The following is a 22,925-nucleotide window of genomic DNA, read 5'->3' on the forward strand; positions in this document are numbered from 1 at the left end:
GGGCCCTCTTGGTCTCCAAGCTATTCTGCATTTCTGTAAGCGTATAACAGCCTGACATAGCACTGTTCATCAGATCACTTGGAACAAAATACTTGTGCTTTCAAACTTACATTTCTTTCCTGACTTTCAGCTTTTGAAGTTGTTGTGGACCGCTGTCTCGACAGCCTTAAGGCAGGAGGTGTTCAGATCAACGGCCTTCATGCTTCTGTGGCACCACGCCGACAACAGGAACGGACACCTCCCACCCTGGAAAAATTCTGCTTTGTGCCCTACACCGAGAGTAACTGTTTGTCTTCCAGTGCCCATCTTCATGCCTATCTGGAGCACTGCAAAGGTAGAGTTGGATTGGTTTCTTGTCACGCTAGGGAAATCCTCCAGCCTGACAGAAGTGGCTGAGAGGAGCTGTTCATACTACATGAGAACATCCAAGAAATGAGTGTTGGTCTCTGTAGAAGACTTTGGCAGGGGTCTTGTTTCTGTACACGTGCTAGAAGCTAGAAACTAGTTCTGCCTGAGATATCTAGATGTAGGTAGGAGTAAAAAGCCATGAGGAGAGACATCTTACCTCCTATAACAGTCATGGTGTCAGATGGCACAACCCCCTCTGCAAGTAGAGAGGAACATCCAGCCTAGGAGAAATCCAGCCTAGCTGCTTCAAACACTGACAGGAGAGCTTACTTCCTCAAGTCCTTAACCTTGTTTTGGTTTTCCCTGTGAACTACCAAGATAGGTAAGGTGACATGTTTGTTCCCCTTTGATTGTGGGCACAAGAGCATATCCAAACAGAGAAAGTGATTTAATGAAGCATGCCCAAAAAAATTGTTTGCCATTAGAGTAGAGTAGGAGCAGTTCAGTCTGTTGTGAAACTGGTAGCTAAGTACAATGCTCTTGGATAGGGAGACACCCACTCAGCTCACCACTTTAAAATGCTCTTTCGTCAAAGGGAAAAAAACCCATTTTTTTTTTAAAGTTTTTAATCTAGTGATGAATTTTGCTTTATCTTGAGACAGTAATTTCATCATTCGATGTTGGTAAAGTGTCTTCATGTTTTTACTTAAATTTGGCAATAGATTTTAAAGATTTTCCTTTTTTTTTTTTTCCCTTAGTTTCTCCTGCAGTGTCCAAATACTGTCCCAAAAGTTTTTTTTTACATATGCTGTGGTAGAAATATTTTATTTTTTGTAATCCTGTTCCTGATCTTAGTCAGGATGAGCTATTTCCCATTGATTTATAAAGCAAAAAAGCATTTTAGTATTTTTATATCTGCAGAAACTTAAAATTTCCCTCCACAGGCTCCCTAAGTCAATCAGAAGTTTTCTGGTAGTTGCCCTCTTACCACAGGTAACTTTAGTAGTTTAGTTTGTCTTGCCACAAAGCTTACTTGTTTGGGGCCTGCCACTACTGCACAATACATAACCATATGAATGTCCAGAGGCTGCACTGTACCTGTGTGACTGGGCTGATGATAGAGGATGCTGTAACTTGTGGTGCTGATCAGCTGGTGTAGCAAACAGAGGCAAAGAGGAAAAGAAAAATTCTTTGAAAATCTGACTCCTCCTTTCATTTCCTGTTCTATTCCATAGGTCTGATCCAGAACTTACAGTCTAAGGTGGCAAAGCACGGGGTCAAATTAGTCATTCCTGGACTAGACACTGCAGTGGCTGCTACAGTGTCCTCACCCAAACAGAAGGGCCTTCAACATATCCTTGCTGAAATCTGCCGTCTGGAACTGAATGGGAACCTCCATTCTGAGCTGGAACAGGTTGTGACTCGAGAGAAAATGCACTTCCAGGATGACCCTCTTCTCAGTGGATTGCTAGATTCTGCAGAGTTGAAGACTTGCCTGGATGTGGCAGTGGAGAACATGATCAGTCATAGGATAAAGATTGTAGAGGTTAGTTGGAAGCTTGGCATAGGACAGTAGCTAGTGTTTCTAGGCCTTCCAGTAACCTGATTGCGTGCTTCCGTTCTGGATATCATTCAGGTAACATTCATGTTTTGACTTGGTTTCTCCTTTTCCTTCCTCTTTTTCTCACAGGCTATTGCAGGAAATGGACAGCTGTTCTCTCGTGTCAAAAGTATTCTGAATACTCAGCCCCTGTTGCAGGTGGACTACATTGCCACCGACCGTGTCCTGGAAAACCTTTCAGCTAACGAAAAAGAGCTACAAGATGCTGGTGTTCTCTCCAGCCAGTGGGATCCATCTAGCCCTCCCTCTGGAAATCTGACCAACGCTGACTTGGTGGTGTACAACTGTTCAACAAGTGTTCTAGGGAACACCCCTGAAATCCTCTCTAATTTGGCAGCTGCAGTGAAAGAAGGAGGGTTTGTTTTGCTACACACACTTCTTAAAGGAGAAACTCTTGGGGAAGTTGTCAGTTTCCTTACAGGCCCAGATCTGCAGCAGAAACACAGCTTCCTGAGTGAGGTAAGCCTTCTGGGAGGGTAAACACTTCCTTGGTGGATAGCCTGGAGTCCCCTGCCTCCAGAGGCACTGATGGTGAATGTTGAGTTGGTGTCACTTCCATACCTTTCCATTGAGGCCTTCTGCAGAAATACCTAATAAAAACTTGTTCAGAAGACAGGACTTGTGAATTACTACATATTAGGCTGAGAGAGTAAACTGTTGGTTCAGTCAGGAAAGCCTTTCTTAATGCACTGAACATTATTTGTTGTCATTGTTTTTATGTCTAAACTGTGTGAAAACACTGGCCATGACAGTTCCTTTTTAGTTAAAATACTGTGCTGCATTGTTGGGTGGGGTACAGCGTTATCACTGTAGGATCCTAAAATGCTTCAGGATCAGAATATCCCTCCTCCTTTTGATATTGCTGCTAGGAATGAGACTTCACAAACTAGTTAAGTTCTTCTAACATTAAAGTGCTCCCAGAAGGAAGACTTTTCTCTTGTACTCTTCTTTCATCTTTTCTTCCCTTCCTCCTTCTCACTTTATCTGATTCCATAATGAGATACAGTAAAATAAACCCTGAGAAGTTCAGGGAGGAGAAGCAGGGTGTCTGTGTTATATCTTCAAACCAGTACATTATGCAGATTAACTAGTGGCAAAGCTGGCACAAGAGGAGGAGAGTGAATGGCAGGAGTAAGGGTGGACAGTGGGACATCACCTTCTCTTGGAAGCTGTTAGACCAAGCAGTAATGGGAAATTGTTCCTCTGCTGAACATTCCTATTATTGCTGATTTGAGGGGATGTAGCTTCTCAGCTCTCTTCTTTTAGAATAAGAAGAGAGTAGCACTTCTAATAGTTTAAGGTTTTTGTTTATAATTCTGGAACGGGGCAGTTGGATTTTGAATTTTTCAATTATATGGATTCTAGCCCTTCACTTTCTGCAAAGATTTTTTAAGGGGATTTGAGAAGAAAGGGTGATCCTTTGCTTTGCAACTTTCCCCGTAAAGAAGGAGATAAAAAGACCCTGAGATGCTACTGAAGATGACAATATAAAACATAGATCTGTCATAAATGTCAGTAGCCTGGTGTTAGCAAATCCCTCAGATAAGACATGTGAGTTGAATGCTCTCTCCCTAAAGAAAATTATACAAAACAGGCAAGAGTGGGCAGGACTTAATATATTTCTCAAAGTTTTCTAGGTACAAATGCTATCCATAGACCTTGATGTAAGGGATCACACTTCTGCTGGTTTGTGCCTAGCACATGAAAAGCAAATGGATGCTTTCCTGAGGGCCTGCAGTCATATTTCTTTCATTCACATAGTATAGCCTGAAGTTTCTGGATATGCCATACATGCGTTTTCATTCTTTTTTTCTGAAATACCATTTCAGTGTAACTTAGGTATATAGGTGCTTCTTCCCTGCTAGTATTTGATTGCTTTTCCCCATCTCCTTGCAGACAGGGCTTATGTGACATAGACTAGACACAGTCAGATACCCTGTGGGATTTGACGGCACAGTCACCTCTCTGGGTTTTGCGTACCTGGTAGTGCTAAGACTAGTTCCCTAACAAGGGCTTTGATATATTTGTACTCTTGCTTTTTGGAGATCCTTTAGGGACGAAGGAGTAGTCTAGATGTGGAAAATATACTGTTATGTTAATTAAACATATATTTGTATCAAGACAATACAGAACAGATGCCAAGTTTTTAAGCAATAGGAAGAAAGAGGTGGACACCTGTTGTTTCTGTTGAAGTTGTCTTTAAGGAGTCTCACTGTGAAGTATAGATGGGATTTGTAGCGTTAATTGACTCTTGACTTTGCTCTTAATTTGTTATCTTACTTGACTTAACAGGCACAATGGGAGGACTTATTCAGCAAAACCTCACTGAATCTAGTTGCCATGAAGAAGTCATTCTTTGGCTCAGTTATTTTCCTGTGCCGCCGGCAAGCCCCTGCCAAAATACCCGTTTTTCTGCCAATAGATGAGACCAGTTATAAGTGGGTTGAATCATTAAAGGTAAGATTTCCTGTGTCCTATGTATCTGAATTTCCAAATCATTATACTTCCTAAATGAAATATTTAGTAGTGTTAAAACAGGAGTGTGTGTGTGTGTGTGTGTGTGTGTGTGTGTGTGTGTGTGTTCAGTTGTTTTTAATAAAATAGAAGTTATTCATCTCTGCTAAGGATATGAGGGCTGTTTTCTTTGTGGTTCCTGGTAAAACAGTTTGGGGTTTGTCCTGTAGGAGGTCTTGACTGACCCATCAGAGCAGCCTGTGTGGTTGACTGCCACCAGTTGTGGGAACTCAGGAATTTTGGGAATGGTGAACTGCCTCCGCCTTGAAGCAGAAGGCCACCGAATCAGGTATGTAAGCATGCCCTTGAGCTTCATTTGGGGGATGAGGTATTTCTGTGTTAGTTTCTTTCTAGGCCTTTACCAAAATAAACAAAATGACAACTCATGTCTTCCAGGTGTGTGTTCATTTCCAACTTGAACTCTTCATCAGCTGTCCCACCCACGAGTCTTTCTTCCCTGGAGATGCAGAAGATTGTTCAGAAGGACCTGGTGATGAATGTGTATCGTGATGGAAAGTGGGGCTCCTTCAGGCATCTGCCATTGCAGCAAGGTAACTCCTTTAAGGTCCAAGGATCGCTTGCAAGGTCTTGAATCTAAATGAACTTCGAATAGAAAATGAGAAGCTATTGTTCCTACAGTTACCTTTTATTATTATTTTAATGGATAATTTTGAATTCCTCTGCTGTGGCACAGAGCAAACAGTGGCACACTGATATCAGGAGGAGGGATAGGCTATTTAGATTATCAGTAGTATTGCAGAGTAAGAAAGAGCATTCTGCAGAGCAAATGGAGGAGGAGGTAGCAATTACACAAGAAATTTTCTCATTCTGGAAAGCACATACCTGTGTTAACGTATGTAAGTTCTTATTGTTCCTTCTTCTGCAGCACAACCTCAGGAGTTGACAGAATATGCCTATGTAAATGTGCTGACTCGTGGAGACCTCTCCTCTCTTCACTGGATTGTCTCCCCACTTCGACACTTCCACACAACTAATCCCAACATTTTACTTTGCAAAGTCTATTATGCATCTCTCAACTTCCGGGACATTATGCTGGCCACAGGGAAGCTTTCTCCAGATGCTATCCCTGGTGAGTTGAAATTACACTGGAAGGAAATGTATTTACATATTGTTATTTTAGAATTAATTCACATAATCTCTTGAATGTTAGTTTGGTACTGAACTAAAGTGTTATGTCACTTAAGCAAGAAAGCATGCTTTTGAGAAGGAAGTACAGCCCTGTTGCAAAACTCCCAAGTTGTACTTCCAGTTACAGTTCCATTTTTTTCATATGGCACAATTGACATGCTCTGAGGCAATGTTACTGAAATCATTGCATAGATACCAAGTGTGAGGTAAAACAATTTGATGGATGTTCCAGAGATGGACATCATACATACCAAGGTATGGACATCATACATACCAAGGTGAGAATGCTGAAGTTTCATGCTGCTGAACATGCTTGGCTTTTAAGGAAGAAAAATGCTCAATGAAATCATTGCCTGGCAGCAAAATGGAGGTGATGTTACCTTGCTTCACAGAAGTTAAGAATTAATGTAATGTCTATGAAATGGTTTTTAAAATCTATTTCAAAGCGAGGGGGTAGAACATGTAAAAATTTAGTTAATTGAGAGATTCTTATGGGTGACTTGAGTAGGGATAGGTTCCCCTTAATGACTGAACAACCTGGCCTAATGAAGGGTGTCCCTGCCCATGGCACAAGATTGGAACTGGATGGTCTTTAATGTCCCTTCCAGCCCAAACCAATCTATGATTCTGTGGGTGACATAAATGTCCACCTCAAATGTGAATTTACAAAAATTCAGGTTTTGCAGTATATTTTTGCTGTGATCACTCTTTCTAGTTTATGTTTCATTCTTTTTCGGAGGAACAAAATTGCCTCTGAAACAAGATGTTTTCATGAGATTTCTCAAATGAAAACTGGAAACTAAGGCAGTATCAGCAAGGATAAAAACTTAAGATTTAATGAGACAAAGTCCTTTCCTGCTACTCTTGGAGCGAGACATTAACTGTGGGGACTTATGAACTGTGCACATAGTAGATGACTCCTAGCACTCTTTCTGTCTCTGGGGTTCTGACTTTCAGGGACTGCTGTTGTAGTAAAGGGATTTTAGAAGATAAATTTCCTTCATAAAAGGTGCTAATGTTTTTTCAGGTAACTGGGCTTTGCAGCAATGCATGCTGGGCATGGAGTTCTCGGGACGGGACCTGGCTGGAAGAAGAGTGATGGGATTGCTGCCAGCAAAAGGGCTGGCCACAGCAGTAGACTGTGACAAGAAGTTTCTATGGGAGGTGCCTGAAAACTGGTAGGTCAACTTCTGTTTTCTGGTTAAGGTTTGCCTTCCTGCCTGAGGCTGATCAAACCCAAGTGCTGCACAATTGGAGATAATAACAGGGCGATAGTGTTTGGAGCAACTGTAGGATTTTGGTTCAGATTCAGCGCAGGAGTTCAGTCCTAGTTTTTGTACAGTGGGTGGGTGGCTTGCATAAGGTTCTCATTTCTTTCTCGAGCTCTTCGCTTTGTGTTTCAGAATACGCTGGGATTTGAGTGTTGGTTATGTTACTGGTTAGTTACTGAAATATTTTTATAGAATGATGAATCTTGGCTGTGGTAGTCTGCCCTATGATAGATCAGAAAGTATAAGTGGTTGTCAATCTCAACAGCTTAACCTTTCCATTGCAGAAAGGCAGATTTCATCAGGAGACTCTACTAGTCTTTTCTCAGGCTAAAGAAAGCTCTTTCACTTTGCCCTTTAGGACTCTAGAAGAAGCCGCTTCAGTGCCTGTGGTTTATGCCACTGCTTATTATGCTTTGGTGGTTCGAGGTGGTATGAAGAAGGGTGAGAGTATCCTTATTCACTCTGGCTCAGGAGGTGTGGGCCAAGCAGCCATTGCCATTGCCCTGAGCATGGGCTGCCGTGTCTTTGCTACTGTAGGTGAGTACTGGGGACCCAAAGTTATGGGGAAAAATACAGAGTTATAGATATTAAATAGAGGAAGCATTGCGTGCACACGTGTGTGCACACATGCACGCATATGTAAGTATACACCTTTGTAGGTATATACTTATTCCCCCCAATATGATCTGGTGTAGGTTTTATCTAGTTGCCAGGCTGAGAACTGGATACATGATAAATACAGCTACTGACTGGGTGCTTAAAACTTCCACAACACAGTTCAAATTTATCTACCCCTGCGCACTATATAGTCAAAAGTACGGAAAAAGATCAAGGCTTGTTCCTTTTGATTCGATAATATAAATCCAATGCCTATGCATTGAAAACTTTTGGTCTGTTTCTGGTCCTTGCTATACCTTATAAATGAGCAGTAGCAACCAGACAGCCTTTGTCCTAAGGTTTGACATCTTGAGAGACTGAGAGCTTTGAAACAAGTGATGGATGGCTGCTCACACTTCGGGAAAAGATGTGCAGAGGAAAATGGGCTGTTTCATCTTAAAAAAAGAAATTAGCATAAGAGTACTGACGTCTTTCAACCTATTTTCTACTTCCAGGCTCCACTGAGAAACGTGAGTATCTCCAAGCAAGATTCCCACAGCTAGATGCTAATAGCTTTGCCAGCTCCAGAGATACTACCTTTGAGCAACATGTACTGCGAGTTACCAATGGAAAAGGTGAAGTTCAAGAAATATTTTTCCTTTTTTGTTAGCTGTGCCACATTATGCAGTTGGACATTCTAAAGACATTATGAGTCACTAGAAGACAGGGTTAGGCTCTCAGCAGAGTTTATTAAGTAGTTGCTTCTCCTTTCATTGCAGGTGTCAATCTTGTGTTAAATTCCTTGGCAGAAGAGAAGCTCCAAGCCAGTTTGCGTTGTCTTGCTCGACATGGGCGCTTCTTGGAAATAGGCAAATTCGATCTGTCTAACAACAGTCAGCTTGGTAAGATGGGCACCAGGAAGTACATTTCATTAGGTTTTAGCTACTGACCTGCACCCCTAGATTCCTTTCTGCAGGGCTGGTGTCCAGCCAATCCCAGTTTGTACCTGTGTCTCACATTACTTGGTCTCAGGTGCACAATCTGGCATTTGTTAAATTTTATATAATTGATGATTGCCCAATGTTCGGGTCTATCCAACCCCTCTGCAAGGCCTGTTATCCCTCAAGGCAGTCAACGGCATCTACCAGTTTTTGAAGGCACAGGGGCAAGATTAACCTGATTTCTCTCAGTTGGAAAACAAATTTTTGAATGTTATAATGCGATGTGTTAGTGAAAAATTGCAAGAATGTTCTCCTGTTTCAGAATGATTGCATATAGCAAGTGTTGACAGTCTGCTTCCTTGTTCTAATTAAATTTCAAAATTATCATCTTGGAAAACCTTTCTGTGAGAAAGAGCCTCTTGTGGAGATTGACAGGATGCATTAGGATTCCAGCTCCTGTGTGACTCTAACTCAGCTGTCACTGGACAAAAAAATGTCGTTTTTAATATCAGACTGACCATGATATAGCTTGTCCTCTCAACACACAATTTTTGTGAGTGGAATTTCTGTTAAACTGGTCTGCTTATAAGAGAACAACCCAATGAATATAGCATTTGGAGAGTATATGCAAGAACGAGTTTGGAAAATGTAGAATTCAAGCATCTGAGTGCTTTACTCCTGTTACTTACACAGAAATGTTTCTGAAGCAGAGGATAGATTGTTTTGAAATGTCAGCAGCATCAGATCATAACCAAGTTGCTTTTTCTAGGAATGGCTCTCTTCCTCAAGAATGTGGCATTTCATGGGATCCTATTAGATTCAATATTTGATGAGGGAAACCAAGAGTGGGAAGTAGTATCAGAATTGTTGAAGAAAGGCATAAAAGACGGTGTAGTAAAGCCCCTGAAGAGTACAGTCTTCGACAAAGAAGATGTAGAAGCTGCCTTCAGGTTCATGGCACAAGGAAGACATATTGGCAAAGTTATGATCAAGGTAACGAGATAATGACTTTGATTCTCTGATGCATCTGGCATCCTCTGTAGGTGACTGTACTGGATATTTGATCCATTTTGAGTTGAAATTGTATAAATAGGACAGCACATGGTCAGTTTTTACTGCTGGCACTGTAACAAATGTAGCTGTCAAGTCTCCACGCTGATTTCCCATTGACTGAAGGAGCATAGCGTGGAAAGATAAATGTATTGTGTATCTGATTGTAATGACTGTTTTGTTTGTTTTGTTTTTTTCCTTTGCGGGGGCGGGGGGTAGGTCCAAGAAGAGGAAAAGGAATATCCTTTAAGAAAGCCTGAATCAGTGAAAATCTCCGCAATCTCTCGTACTTCCTGTCCACCCACCAAGTCTTACATCATCACAGGGGGCTTAGGAGGATTTGGGCTTGAGTTGGCACAGTGGCTGGTTGAGAGAGGAGCCCAGAAGCTCATACTGACATCTCGTTCTGGCATACGAACTGGTAAGCAAAATTTGTAAGGGAACAGGTAAACTGACTGACTTTCAACAGACCTCAGTTTGTAGTTTCTCTCCATTTTTAAACCTTCTGTTGGCAAATAATAATGTCTTGATTTCTTTTCCCTTTTCTCTATGTATTATCTCACTTCAAACAAACTGTTGTCCCCTCTATTCTAAAGGATTTTTTTAACTGGATCTTTTTTCCAACTACTGCTTTCCCCTTTTTATGCCTCCTAATTCTATCAACCTATTTTCTCCCTCACACAAATTTTTATGCAGCTTTACTTTTACCTTTACTTCCTCTGCAAAGTCTGTATCGGGCTACTTCACTGACTTGTCCAGTGGCTGTAGCATGTTGGATCACGTGCCACAAGGAGGGGCCTATAAACTCCTTGTTAAAGATACTCTGTCTCTTAAATTACATGTGTGGATGCTTGTTTTTGCTCCTTAGATAGCACATTTGTAAAGATGGACCCTACTATCTGATAACATCTGTAAGCATTTTTACTCAGTTTTAAGGTGTTACTTTGATTACAGTTGCAAGTGTTGAGATTTCTTATCAGTGATAGTCTTCAGTATTTCCTCATACGATCTCTGTCTCTACAGGTTTCTTCTTTCTTTTGGCAAGCTCACAATTGCACAACTTGCGCAAACACGTAGATAAAATATTTCTCAAGTTCAGGCTATGCTCTGTAATCTATTGCCTTGCTCTAATCTAGGCATTTTTTCCTGTCCCAGTACCTGCATTCTTGTTCATTTCCCTTCATGGTTGAACTTTTTCTTCCTTCCCCTACCACCACCCCAACCTTATCACAGAATCATGGAATATGCCTAGTTGGAAGGGACCCACAAGGTTCATCAAGTCCTACTCCTAGTGCTGCACCCATTCCCAAGAGTCACACCATGTGCTCGAGAGTATCGTCCAAATACTTCTTAAACTCTGTCAGCCGTGGTGCTGTGACCACTTGCCTGGGGAGCCTGTTGCAGCATCTAGCCACCCTCTCGATGAAGAACCTCTTTCTAATATCCAACTTAAACTCCCCTGACAGAACTTTAGGCCATTCTCTCAGGTCCTGTCACCGGTCACAACAGAGTAGAGCTCAGGGCCTGCCCCTCCTCTTCCCCTCACAAGGAAGTTGTAAATGCAGTGAGGTCTCCCCTCAGTCTCCTCCAGCTGAACACACCAAGTGCCCTCAGCCGCTGCTCACAGGGCTTCCCCTCAAGGCCCTTCCCCATTTTTGTTGCCTTCCTTTGGACGCTCTCTGGACGCTTAATATCTTCCTTACATTGCAGTGCCCAAAAGTGCCACATTATTGCAGGTGAGGCCGCCCCAAGTCAGAGCAGAGCAGGACAATCCCCTCCCTGGCCCGGCCAGCAATGCTGGGCCCGATGCCCCCCAGGACACGGTTGGCCCTCCTGGCTGCCTGGGCACTGCTGTCTCATGGCCAACTGGCCACCAACAAGGACTCCCAGGGCTCTTTCCTGGCACTGCTTTCCAGCATCTCGTTCCCCAGTCTGTACGTACACCCAGGGTTGCCACATCCCAGGGGCAGAATCTTGCATTTTCCCTTGTTGAACTTCATACAGCTGGTGATTCCCAGCCCTGTGATCTGTCAAGGTCTCTCTGCAGGGCCTCCCTGCCTTTGAGGGAGTCAACGGCTCCTCCCAGTTTTGAGTCATCTGCAAGCTTTTGTGGTATCTCTTCCAGTCCCCATGTCCAAGTCATTTATGAAGATGTTGAAGAGCACAGGGCCCAAGATAGAGCCCCATGGAATCCCACTAGTGACAGGTTAGGGTTACCTCATCCACTGTCATTCTCTGTGCTCGACCCAAGGGCCAGTTGCTCACCCACCGCATGATGTGTTTATCCAACTCTGGGCCAGACAGTTTATCCAGAAGGATACAGTGAGAGACAGTATTGAATGCTTTACTGAAATCCAAAAAGATTACATCAACTGGCTTCCGTTGATCAAGCAGGTGGGTTACCTTGTCATAATAGGAAATTAGGTTGAATAAGCAGGGCTTTCCTCTCATGAAGCCGTGCTGGCTGTGACCAACAATTGCACTGTCTTTCAGGTGTTTTTCAGTACCTCCCAGAATAATTTTCTCCATAACTTTACCTGGCACTGAAGTGAGATTGGCAGGCCTGTAGTTTTGGGGTCCTCCTTCTTGCCCTTCTTGAAAATCAGGACAATGTTCGCCAGCTTCCAGTCAGCTGGGACCTCTCCGCATTTCCAAGTCTGCTCAAAAATCGTTGAGAGAGGTTTTACCGAGTCTGTTCTCCACTTGATCTATTTAGAATATTTCTGAAACTCAAGTCTTGATTTCTACCTATGGTTTAAGTTTTGGCCAATTTTTCTCTTGTAGCTGAATCAGGAATTATTTAGCTATTCAGTCCTTATCTAGTCAGAAAAGAATAAGGAGCAGGTTAACCAAAGCCTTATGGTTTGGATGCTTCATCTCAGGCACGGTCTGCCTTTATTTTTTGTAGGCTACCAGGCTAAACGTGTTAAAGAGTGGAAGGCACTGGGAATCCAAGTGTTGGTATCTACCAGTGATATTGGAACACTAGAAGGAACACAGCTCTTGATAGAAGAAGCTTTGCAGCTTGGACCAGTTGGAGGCATCTTTAATTTGGCTGTGGTAAGTAAGAAAAATGCTCAAGACTTGTAAGAAGCAGCATCCATTCAAGTGACTTTTTTACTAAAGGCAGTCAAGCTTCATACAGTTTTAGTTTGGTTCTCTGTGTTTCAAAGGACACTCTGCTTTGGTTTTACCTGGTGACTAAAGGCTTTTGGGTCTGGCCCCTTGACCTGAGAAGCAACAATATTTGTCCAGCAAGTTCAGTTTTGTGGTAAGACAAATGTCCAATATCTCTGGAGACATGAAAAATCTCATTTAGAACTTGCCAAAATCGTTGCAGTGGCAATTCTGAAAAAATACTGAAAAAAAAAGCACACTTAGCAAAAGCCATGTTGTCATATTTGGGAATATCAGGATATGTCTGTACTGCAAAGTTACAAAAATATATTGTATGGAGATATCCTCTTATATCTGAAGACTTGTGCCAAATTTAAACAGATAAACTGGAGATACTGAACCTGCACCTTCTTTTTTTTAATCTCTACTCCCACCCCCCCATAGGTCCTTAGAGATGGCATGATTGAAAATCAAACCCCCGAATTATTCTGGGAGGTCAACAAGCCCAAGTATTCAGGCACCCTTCATTTGGATTGGTAAGTGTCTGTAGAAGGGACAAATAATAACTACTTTTATGGTCACAAAAGTGATCAAACTTTGTCGTTTTAGTCTTGCACTAGCCTTTCTCAGTAACATAGTTAGCAAGTTTTTCTGATGAGGTTTTTCTCTCCTGCTCTGCTCCAAGGGTGACTCGTAAGAAGTGTCCAGACCTGGACTATTTTGTTGTGTTCTCCTCTGTAAGCTGCGGAAGAGGTAACGCTGGGCAAAGTAATTATGGCTTTGCCAATTCTACCATGGAGCGTATCTGTGAGCAGCGACATCACGATGGACTCCCAGGTAAGATGACTTTACTCACTGCGTAGAATAATCTCTCTCACCAAACATCCAGATGAGAACCAGCTCACCAGAGACTTGTGCACTTACCTGGAGTGATAATAAATGTTGAAGGCTGTTTTCCCCTCCCAGCTGTTATCCTGAATCATTCATATGTGAATGAACACTGACCATTTAACAGCACAAAGGAAATGCAGGCCTTAGCGTAGCTGTTTTTTAACTCTGTTTTGTTGCTGTCATGTGCTTTAGTTAGAAGGCTTAGTGTGCTGTTTGTTCTCTTTTCTCCTCCAGGCCTTGCAATCCAGTGGGGAGCCATTGGTGATGTGGGTATCTTGCTGAAGACAATGGGAAACAAAGACATTGTGGTGGGGGGAACGATTCCCCAGCAAATCAGCTCATGCCTGGAGGTTCTCGATATCTTCCTGAATCAACCTCATCCTGTCATGTCCAGTTTTGTCCTAGCAGAGAAAGTCTCTGTGAAAACTGAAGGAGGCAGTCAGCGGGATCTTGTAGAAGCTGTTGCTCACATCCTGGGTAAGTGCTTTCATTCAGTCGCTGCTGAGCAGTGTCTGCCATCTAATTGCCTTTGGAAAGCAGTGGTGCTGCTGTAGGTGCTCTATTCAGCGTCTCCTCCTGATTTCCTGTGGTGTGGGTATGTTGTTGTTGTAGAACTGTTTGCCTTTTTTTTTTTTTTCTTCTTTCATTTACACTGCTCCTCCTCTCCAGTTATCACTTGGTTTCTTGTATGGGCTTTTCTCCCATACTGTGTTTACATACACATGCACATATACTCCAATGTCTTGAGTTTTACTGAAAGTGGACTGGTACTTCTCTCCAATGGGGAATCAACAGAAACAGCCCACAAAAGCAGACAGCACATAATAGGGCAAATACATGACTTACTTTCTGAGTACTATTCCAGCTTTCAAATATTCACCTGGGGATGTCCCCATGCTGCAAAAAGTGGCTTTTCTGTACTAAGTGGCTGACTGGTAGTGTATTCACTGACCAGCTGTCTGTCATCCTATGTGAACATCTAGTAACCACAACTTAAATATGTGTTACAGTTTCTATGTCTTCCTGTCTGTATTGAACCTGCTTCCTTTTACCATTGTGTCTCTTATTTTTGTGTTGAAAGGGAATAATCTCTGTCAGCTCCATCTACTGTGTCCCCCTTCAGTTATCTCTTTTGCAGACAGAAGTGTTTATTGATCCTTTGTTTTCTACCAAAAGAGGTACTGATAAATGAAAGACAACTCTCTTGAGTGGTATTTAAAGAATTGTGTGCAGTTCACTGACAGCACATCTGGCCTCTGAGAGCAGACATGGCTTTTATAATCAGTTGTAGGGTTAGTTTGAAAGGAGAAAGTGTGAAGACAACAAAGGGAGAAGCTAATAATAAAGCCTAATAGTGGGAAGGGTGGCATCATGGGGAAGCACAAGGGGGGACAACAGGGTAAAGAGCTGTAGGTGCAGGTGTTAGTCTAAGAGGCTTTTTACAGGTAAGGCCTGTATTATGAGAGGCCTTTTACAGTTAGGAAAGGGTGAGAGATTGAACAGTGTGAAAATTGAGGGGAAAAAGGCAATGAAGGCTAGAGGTATCATGTCCTCCTCCAGTGTGAAAGACATTGTGTTGCAATTACCCATCATTGACACTGATAACTTTCATCTCATGTTGTAGATCAGGATTGGTTGCATTAAGTTTAGGACTGCAGTTTCAGTTAGAGCCCCCAGTATGTGAAATTTGTCTAGCTGACTGACTGCTCAAGACTTGGTCTAGAGCTAATGTGAAAATGTTCAGAGCTATTTTTCTGGGACTGATGTATCCCTTGTCATAAGTCTGAGCACATTTAATGTGTACTCTAAAGACTAAATCCCATATGACAAGATGTGGGTTGCAGAAGAGGTGACTTGTGAAAGTTTTAGATGATCCTGAAAGGTAATTCTCTGTAGCTGCAGTTTATTGAGGTTTTAGGAGAAAAAAGGAAGTGGAAAAGGCTGCTAGAGAGGCCTAGAGCTGAAAAGAAACTGCTAGCATGCTTTTTTGTTCTCAGGTGTCCGTGATGTGAGTAGTCTGAATGCTGACAGTTCCTTGGCTGACTTGGGCTTGGATTCCTTGATGGGAGTGGAGGTGCGCCAGACACTGGAGAGAGACTATGACATCGTTATGACCATGAGAGAAATTCGACTCCTTACAATCGACAAACTGCGTGAACTTTCTTCCAAGTCCAAGACTGCAGAGGGTACAGTGTCTGGATTAGGGTTGCTATCAGTCACCCGAGTCCAAATAATTAAGCTTGCAATCCATTGCTTTCATTTCTAGTGGCATAAACCTCAATCGGATCATGAAATAAGGTTATAACTGAATGGCTCTCAAGTGACAGACATGTCACAGGAGTGTATTGACCACTGGGTCAGGCCCATCATTCCTGGGGGCAGAATGTCAGAGCAAATATGAAAGCTGCTTTTTTGCCTGGCTAGCATCTGCATGCACGAATACTCTTATGTGGCTGTGTGCGTGATGCAATTTGAGACCTTTTACTTCTCTGGGAGATAAACAATGTAAGTTCATGCTTACAGTAAGCTGAAAGCATGTGCTGCAGAGAAAATGACAATAGGAAGATCCTTATGTCTGTGTCCTGATGATGTGCTGAGCCAATGGGCTAATCTTGAGCAGCCCTGAGGTTCTCCTTTAGGACTATGGCTACGTGACCAAGACTGATCCTGAAGCTAATTCTATTTGGTGTGCTTTCCCTCAAAGATCTGAAGTCATCCCCACTGACGAAGACAGGCCTAGGTGAACCTCCAAAACTAGATTTGAACAACTTGTTGGTGAACCCAGAAGGGCCAACGATCACCCGTCTCAATGATGTTCAGAGCACAGAGCGCCCTCTTTTCCTTGTTCACCCCATTGAAGGATCCATTGCAGTTTTCTACACTCTTGCCTCCAGACTTCACATGCCCTGCTATGGGCTCCAGTGCACAAAAGGTATCTCAGGTTTTTTTATGTTCAGCATTTTGAATTTGCAAACTTAACATTCTAAACTGTACAGAGAGGGCTTTGTTTCTAGACTGTTAAACTCTCAGGGACAAGTATCAGGGCCTATTAGTCTGCATAGGGTCATGTCAAACATCCCCAGGTATCAAGAGGAATAATAGGTTACACTGAAGAGCTTATGTGTGGGAAAAACAGGGCATACTATTCCACCCATCCTTGGAAAGCAGGAGTATTAATATTGCTTGTCCAAAATGCAAGTTTTTAACCATAATTTAGTAATTTATCTGCACAATAACCTGAATGTTTCCAACAGGGTTTTTTTTGAGTGCATGAAAACATATTTGTCTCTACCAGTGTCTTTTCACCAGAGTCTGTTTCTAACTCACTTTTGTGTTGTAGCTGCTCCCTTGGACAGCATCCAGAGCCTGGCAGCCTATTACATTGACTGCATGAAGCAGATCCAGCCTGAAGGGCCTTACCGCATTGCTGGATACTCCTTCGGTGCCTGTGTAGCCTTTGAAATGTGCTCCCAACTGCAAGCACAACAAAATGCTTCCCATGCACTCAACAGTTTATTCCTCTTTGATGGGTCTCATTCCTTTGTGGCAGCATATACTCAGGTAAGGGGCACAAAGAAAATCTTCTGTTTGGGGACCATCCTCTCTCATCAGGACTCACATTCTTGGAGCTTAGTATTCTAGATATGAGCAATCTGAAAAGCTGACAGCCTTCTTTGACAGGGAAGTTGGGAGACAGCTGTAGACAGTGGATGCTTTAGAGATGGCTGAAAGGTAGAAGCATATGATGGGTGGTCTTCATTAATTGGCAGGAGCTCAGGCACAAGTGTTGCTCTTGCTATGATAAATCATAATATTAGTCTTCTGGAAGATTCTGGTGTCCGCAAGTCAAGATCCTTGTGTAGTGGTGCTAGGAAACCTCGCTTAAGGCTTCCTTCCATTTGCATTGTGCTTTCTAGAGAATACTTGGCTCTTGGCAATTGCCACCCTGGATTTGCTTTCTAATCTCTCCTCAAGGGACTCCCCCCCTCCCTTTTTTCCCAGTTCACACCCTTTGTTCTTAATTGCTTTAATCTGACTTTCAGGATCAGGCGCATCCCTTTCACGTTCACATTGTGTTCTTCTCTTCTCCAGAGCTACAGAGCCAAACTGACCCAAGGAAATGAGGCTGCATTGGAGACTGAAGCATTATGTGCCTTTGTTCAGCAGTTTACGGGCACTGAATACAATAAGGTAATCATTCTTATTTTTTTATATATGTGTGCGTGTGTATTTATTTTTATCTTAAAAAGTGTGCATGTATAAATATATATATAAAAAAGTAGATACATGCATTTCTTAATATTGCACAAGAGAGGTGTGGTTTGTTGCCTAATGGAGATGGATTCTCAGCTATTGAGACTAATGTAAAAAGAAAATGTTAATATTTCCAGCTACTGGAGGTTCTTCTGCCCCTGAAAGATCTGGAGGCTCGTGTGAATGCTGCTGTAGACCTGATAACTGAGATTCATACAAACATCGATCGTGAAGCACTCAGCTTCGCTGCAACTTCATTTTACCATAAACTGAAGGCTGCTGACAAGTATATACCAGACTCCAAGTATCATGGGAATGTGACACTGATGCGGGCAAAGTCTCACAATGAATATGAAGAAGGTCTGGGTAGAGACTACAAACTCTCAGAGGTCAGTGTCAGGCCCACTGGTGACTGTTAAGTTTCTCTTGATATTTGGGGGATCCAAAGAAAAGCATGGAAAATCATCATCCTTACTGAGGAAAAATGGACAAAACCAACCAGAAAGTAATTATTACTCTGCAGCTATTGTGTTCTAACAAAAATTAGAAGTCCCCAAAAGCAAATGCATTGATTGGTTCAAGGCATTTTCTGTGGATAATGACGGTCAGAAGGTTAAGCCTCTGTAGTGGATAATGTTTTCTACAGCTGATTCTTGCAGCCCTCTAGAATTACTTTGGATAATAAAGATGTTAAAAGAGAGTAACTTTTAGTCTTCTTTCACTATAGGTCCAAATTTTAGTTTGGACCTATAGTGGGGGAAACCTCTTAAAGAGCAAGTGTCAGCCTTCTGACAATAAAGGCTTTTTCTCAGTTACCTTTTCTGGACCACTTAGTAGTTAGCAGCGGGTTTCTTGTGGGCTTAAAAACGTAGGGTTGTGGCCTGTAGTGCAGGTAAGGTCAGTATTCTATAGCACCTGCTCACATACAAGGCTTAAGTGTCTTATATTATGGTGCAAATACCAGGGAAAAAGAAGTGATTTTTAGAATTCTCTTCCTGTTTCTGGCATCTCCTATCCTTTCAGACTTCTAACTTAGTCATTATTGATTCCAGACTAATTTACATGTTATTAAGGTTACATAATGACCTTAAAGGAAGACTTATGGTCGTGGGAGAAAGACAGTGGGGAAGGGAGGTATTTATTTGGTTTTCTTAAGGGCTTGGAAGTAGTTACTTTATTCTTTGATATTGTAGATAAATTATTCTTTTGGTACCAGATTGGTTAATTTCCTGCCCAGATTATATTTGAGTGGACTGCCTGCCAGGCTGTCACACTATTGTGCTTTAAAACACTGGTTCCTAACAGTGCCCTGCAGCCAATCTATGAAAATGTGTCAGGTAAAAATGGTGCTGTTTTTAACTGAATTTAGTAGAGACAGTGGGGTAAACTGTGAGTAACTTAAAAGACTGACAAACCAAACCAGCTAGGTGACCAACTGGTGGTAAACTGTGAATGAATTCTTGTATCTCTGCAGGTATGTGATGGGAAAGTATCTGTCCACGTTGTCGAAGGGGATCACCGCACCTTGCTGGAGGGAGTTGGCGCTGAATCAATTATTGGGATCATCCACAGCTCACTGGCAGAGCCACGTGTCAGTGTCAGGGAGGGTTAACTTCTGCTTACTCACTGTCAGTGAAGAAAATGCCAACAACATTCCTAGTTATGACAGACCCCAAGGAACTCTTCCTGGTTCAACATCTTATCTGCTCTGCTGCCAGAACTGGGAAGTCCAGCTGTACTCAACTGGTCTTTTTCTTTCTCTTTCTTGCTTATCTTTTCCCAACTTTTATGGGATCTCTATCTCTTTCCTTTCGTATGCTGTTTTCCCCCTAGTAACCTTGTCCATGTTACTGTAGTGCTGTGATTCTGTCACTGTGCACTACTGTAAGGGTTCCCCCCGATGGTTGCTTCCAACACCCTTGGCAGTATGAAAAACAAATCTAGGAGTAGATTTCTTGTGCTCTATATTGTTATTGTCTTAACAGTATTCCAAAGGGTATGTGATAGCACTTGTTGACCAAGCCTAGTGAGCAGAGAGAGAGGAGTGGAGCTGCAGCTGATTTTGGAGATACTTTTTGTCTGTGAAGAATCTGTCTGCAGTTTAGATCAGAAAGAGAATTCCACTGAGGGTTTTGTAACTATATTTTTTAATTTGCTATATTCTAAGTATTTATTGTGTCAAACCAGAGACTTCTTACTTGGTTTTAATTTATCATGGGTTATAAGAGAAAAGAAACATCCCTTTTTGGAGGGAAAGATTTATCCTACAAGGGAGACTTGCCCATTTGTTAAACAAAAGTGCGTCTTTGGAATAGTCTGGTTTCTTGTTTGGTTTGTTCTTTTTTCTCCCACTGCCCTGCCCTGCCCTGTTCAGAAAGGAAAAGGTAGAAGGAAAGACTCTTGTCATCATCCACTCTTCTGAGGAGAGAAGGGCCTGGGGGGATAGGGTAGATGGTTTGACAGATGCCCCTGTATTGAACAGCCTTAACTTGGGCATGATAAAAATAGACAGAGGTGTTCCTAGGCCAGTACTTTGTTTATATTTGTGCAAGGTTCTGTGCCCTCCTGTATCAGAACCTTAGTAAAAGATTATTGCTTTACCTTATTTCCTCCCCCCTCCAGTCTCGCTACCCAACCAAATATTTGGAATGTGGGAGCAGGGAATAGAATTCCTTAACAACTGAATTAATCCCCCACCCCTGCTCTCATATAACCAAAGCTCAGGCAAACATACAAGTATCTAAGAAGCCCCTGTATATTTTATTTAGCACGGGCCTTGTGTATTCATTTTCCTTTCAGTCATGAGACTGGAGATCCCACATAAGTTAGCCAAGTAATCAGTTTGATGGTATGATTTTAAAACATAGTTCCTTTTTAAAGGAAACTTGCATAAAATTCAATTGAAAAATTTCTTTCCTTTGCTATGGTGAATCTGTCCTTTCCGAAATCAGTAAATCCTTGCTACACTTATGATACAGAGGAGACCTGGCTAGCAACAAAGCACCAACTAGGAGGAGCTATTGTGCCTCTCAGAACTGCTGTAAAACCCCAGTTTGCTCCATCTTCATCCCCCAGTGAAGCATCTTGGTAGTACAGTAGCATTCCAGTGACAGGAACAGATGGCTCTTCACTGCAGGTTCTGACCTAGTGTCTTTTGCTTATACCACCCTCTGTTGATAGTGGCTGGGTTAACTGGTTTTAGTTTTATAAAGTATTTCTTTTGTGAAATCTGAAATAAAACAACATAATGTCAGCTTAAACCATTTTGAAATGTTCTTTTTTTCTTTTAATTAATACTTTTTGGTCTGAAGACTGTCTTTTTCTCTTTGGCTTTCCTAGTATTAAACAGAATTGATCACTGGTTGGCTTTTTGTCTTATTTCTACCACCATTTCTTAAATTTGTGTTTCACCTGGAATCTCTCATTTCGTGGTATCAAGCAAAAACTGCTGCTGGCATATCTGATTTGGAGTCTAGAGAAATAATAATAATAATGAGTATACTGGAGTATGCCTTTTGGGGCCCTGATTTTGGCACCTTAGATACAATTAATATACAACCACACTATTGAAGTGAAAACTCTCAGCTTCTAATTCTGGCTCTTGTTGTATTGGACAAACCATAAATGCTCCTGCCTCAGTTTCCTGATCTGTAAAATGGGACAACAGCATCTACCACGGGGTCAGTGAGAGGGTTAGACAAGCAATCGGGGTAAATGCTGTGAAGTTTTAGGTGTGAGGACTAGGTGTTAGTAGCAGAAGGAGAAAAGTGGGTAATGTGGGATGGGGACATGCCTTACAGCTGCAAAGAATCCAGTGCTGGAGTGGCTATGAACTGTGTGCATTCCATGGGGCTTCATCAGATCTCCACTACCCTGTCTCTGCATATACTGGCACAGGGTACTACATAAAACAGATGGAGACTGATTGGTTTGGTTTAACTACGGGCAGTTGTAGTGAGCCTGAAAAAAAGGAGTTGAAAGAATCTCACTTGGTTGTATTGAAAACCTAGAAGGAAAAAGAAAGGAGTAACTAAACTTTGGGCAAACAGGTACAATATTTCTCCACTAAAGTCTTTAATGTCTCCGAATGAGTTATTTGGAGGGAGAAAGGACTAATGCTGTCCCATCCGTTGCAGCAGGATTTGGACAAGTTCTCTGTATAACAAATGTGCACAGTTTCATCTAAGCAGAGCTTGAAGATACTGGTTTAGTCACAGAGGATCAAGAATTATTTACGGCTTATATGCTCTCAGTGTTCTTGTGGTGGTTATTTGAAAAGCAGAGGGTTGTTTGGTTGTTTTTTTTCCCACAATTGCCTAGTTATGAGCTGCTGCCCTGTTAAGCCATTATATAATTGGCTGCTGAATTCAGTGTGCCAAAAAATAAAAACCTTATGAGTGCTGGTACTGCCTGTTGTTTCTCAGTAGTCCATCAGACAGACATATTATTCTAATAATAATACCAGAATGCAAAATCCAATACTGCAGTTGCTTGTTTTGAGAAGACAAGGGCAGAAGTCTTTCACACCTGCTCTTCTCTGTGAATGTGAAGTGGGGACTCTTGTCAGCTGATACGTTCCATCTTCCTTTTCAGCTACCTTCTCAAAGGTAAAGACCATGATGTTGTTAATCTCAAGACTGAAGAACAGTCCTCTGACCCCATACACTTATTTAGGCTCACAAACTTACACTGTCTTTCTGAAATGATGGGCCATATATCTTAAATCTGCAATAGGAAGAGTAAGAATGTATGGCACATAGCATATATCGTCATCGGTATTAAAGCTGTTCTTCTCTATCCCCTTCCTGAAGGCAAAGAAATACACCTCTCTTGCTGAAGATAGTAGTTTAAAAAAAAAAAATGCAGGAAGAGTCATAGTTCAATAGAACTCGTGAGCCTTTAAATAGCACTAGACAGAAGAAGTAGAGAAGTTTTCTGGTGCTGAGATGGAGGGCAAGTAAAACCCAAAAGATTTAAGGTAGAATAGTGATAAAGGAAGTAGGTGTTTGTTTCTCCTGCGCTTCTTAACTGAAGATCAGACATCATGCCAGCATATTGGGGTCAAACAAAAGAAAAAATATCCCTGGAGCAGCTGCATGAGAGGCAGTTGGGACTGCTGAAGGAAGGTTGGAGAGGCTGTGTATTGAAAATAGCGGAACTGGTTGTTTATAC

The 22,925-nt window shown here is 42.0% G+C and overlaps 1 protein-coding gene across 1 annotated transcript in view; it reads left to right on the forward strand.

Moving 5' to 3' along the window:
* FASN (fatty acid synthase) overlaps window positions 1-21,017 on the forward strand; it is a 43,343-nt gene extending 22,326 nt beyond the window's left edge. The window contains exons 21-43 of the mRNA XM_027889825.1: window positions 131-334; window positions 1,584-1,894; window positions 2,039-2,428; window positions 4,262-4,426; window positions 4,654-4,772; window positions 4,880-5,034; window positions 5,370-5,573; window positions 6,660-6,810; window positions 7,262-7,440; window positions 8,016-8,135; window positions 8,280-8,402; window positions 9,211-9,434; window positions 9,711-9,912; window positions 12,400-12,551; window positions 13,053-13,144; window positions 13,294-13,445; window positions 13,734-13,976; window positions 15,497-15,685; window positions 16,204-16,431; window positions 16,840-17,060; window positions 17,592-17,690; window positions 17,891-18,142; window positions 19,228-21,017. Of these exons, the coding sequence (XP_027745626.1) occupies window positions 131-334; window positions 1,584-1,894; window positions 2,039-2,428; window positions 4,262-4,426; window positions 4,654-4,772; window positions 4,880-5,034; window positions 5,370-5,573; window positions 6,660-6,810; window positions 7,262-7,440; window positions 8,016-8,135; window positions 8,280-8,402; window positions 9,211-9,434; window positions 9,711-9,912; window positions 12,400-12,551; window positions 13,053-13,144; window positions 13,294-13,445; window positions 13,734-13,976; window positions 15,497-15,685; window positions 16,204-16,431; window positions 16,840-17,060; window positions 17,592-17,690; window positions 17,891-18,142; window positions 19,228-19,365 (4,313 nt within the window). The 3' untranslated portion in view covers window positions 19,366-21,017. The remainder of the gene's footprint in view (window positions 1-130; window positions 335-1,583; window positions 1,895-2,038; window positions 2,429-4,261; window positions 4,427-4,653; window positions 4,773-4,879; window positions 5,035-5,369; window positions 5,574-6,659; window positions 6,811-7,261; window positions 7,441-8,015; window positions 8,136-8,279; window positions 8,403-9,210; window positions 9,435-9,710; window positions 9,913-12,399; window positions 12,552-13,052; window positions 13,145-13,293; window positions 13,446-13,733; window positions 13,977-15,496; window positions 15,686-16,203; window positions 16,432-16,839; window positions 17,061-17,591; window positions 17,691-17,890; window positions 18,143-19,227) is intronic.
* The last annotated feature ends 1,908 nt before the right edge of the window (window positions 21,018-22,925 follow it).

This window comes from Empidonax traillii, unplaced genomic scaffold (genome assembly GCF_003031625.1).
Source record: "Empidonax traillii isolate 1590-97213 ecotype Southwest subspecies unplaced genomic scaffold, ASM303162v1 scaffold272:size679582, whole genome shotgun sequence".
NCBI lineage: Eukaryota > Metazoa > Chordata > Aves > Passeriformes > Tyrannidae > Empidonax > Empidonax traillii.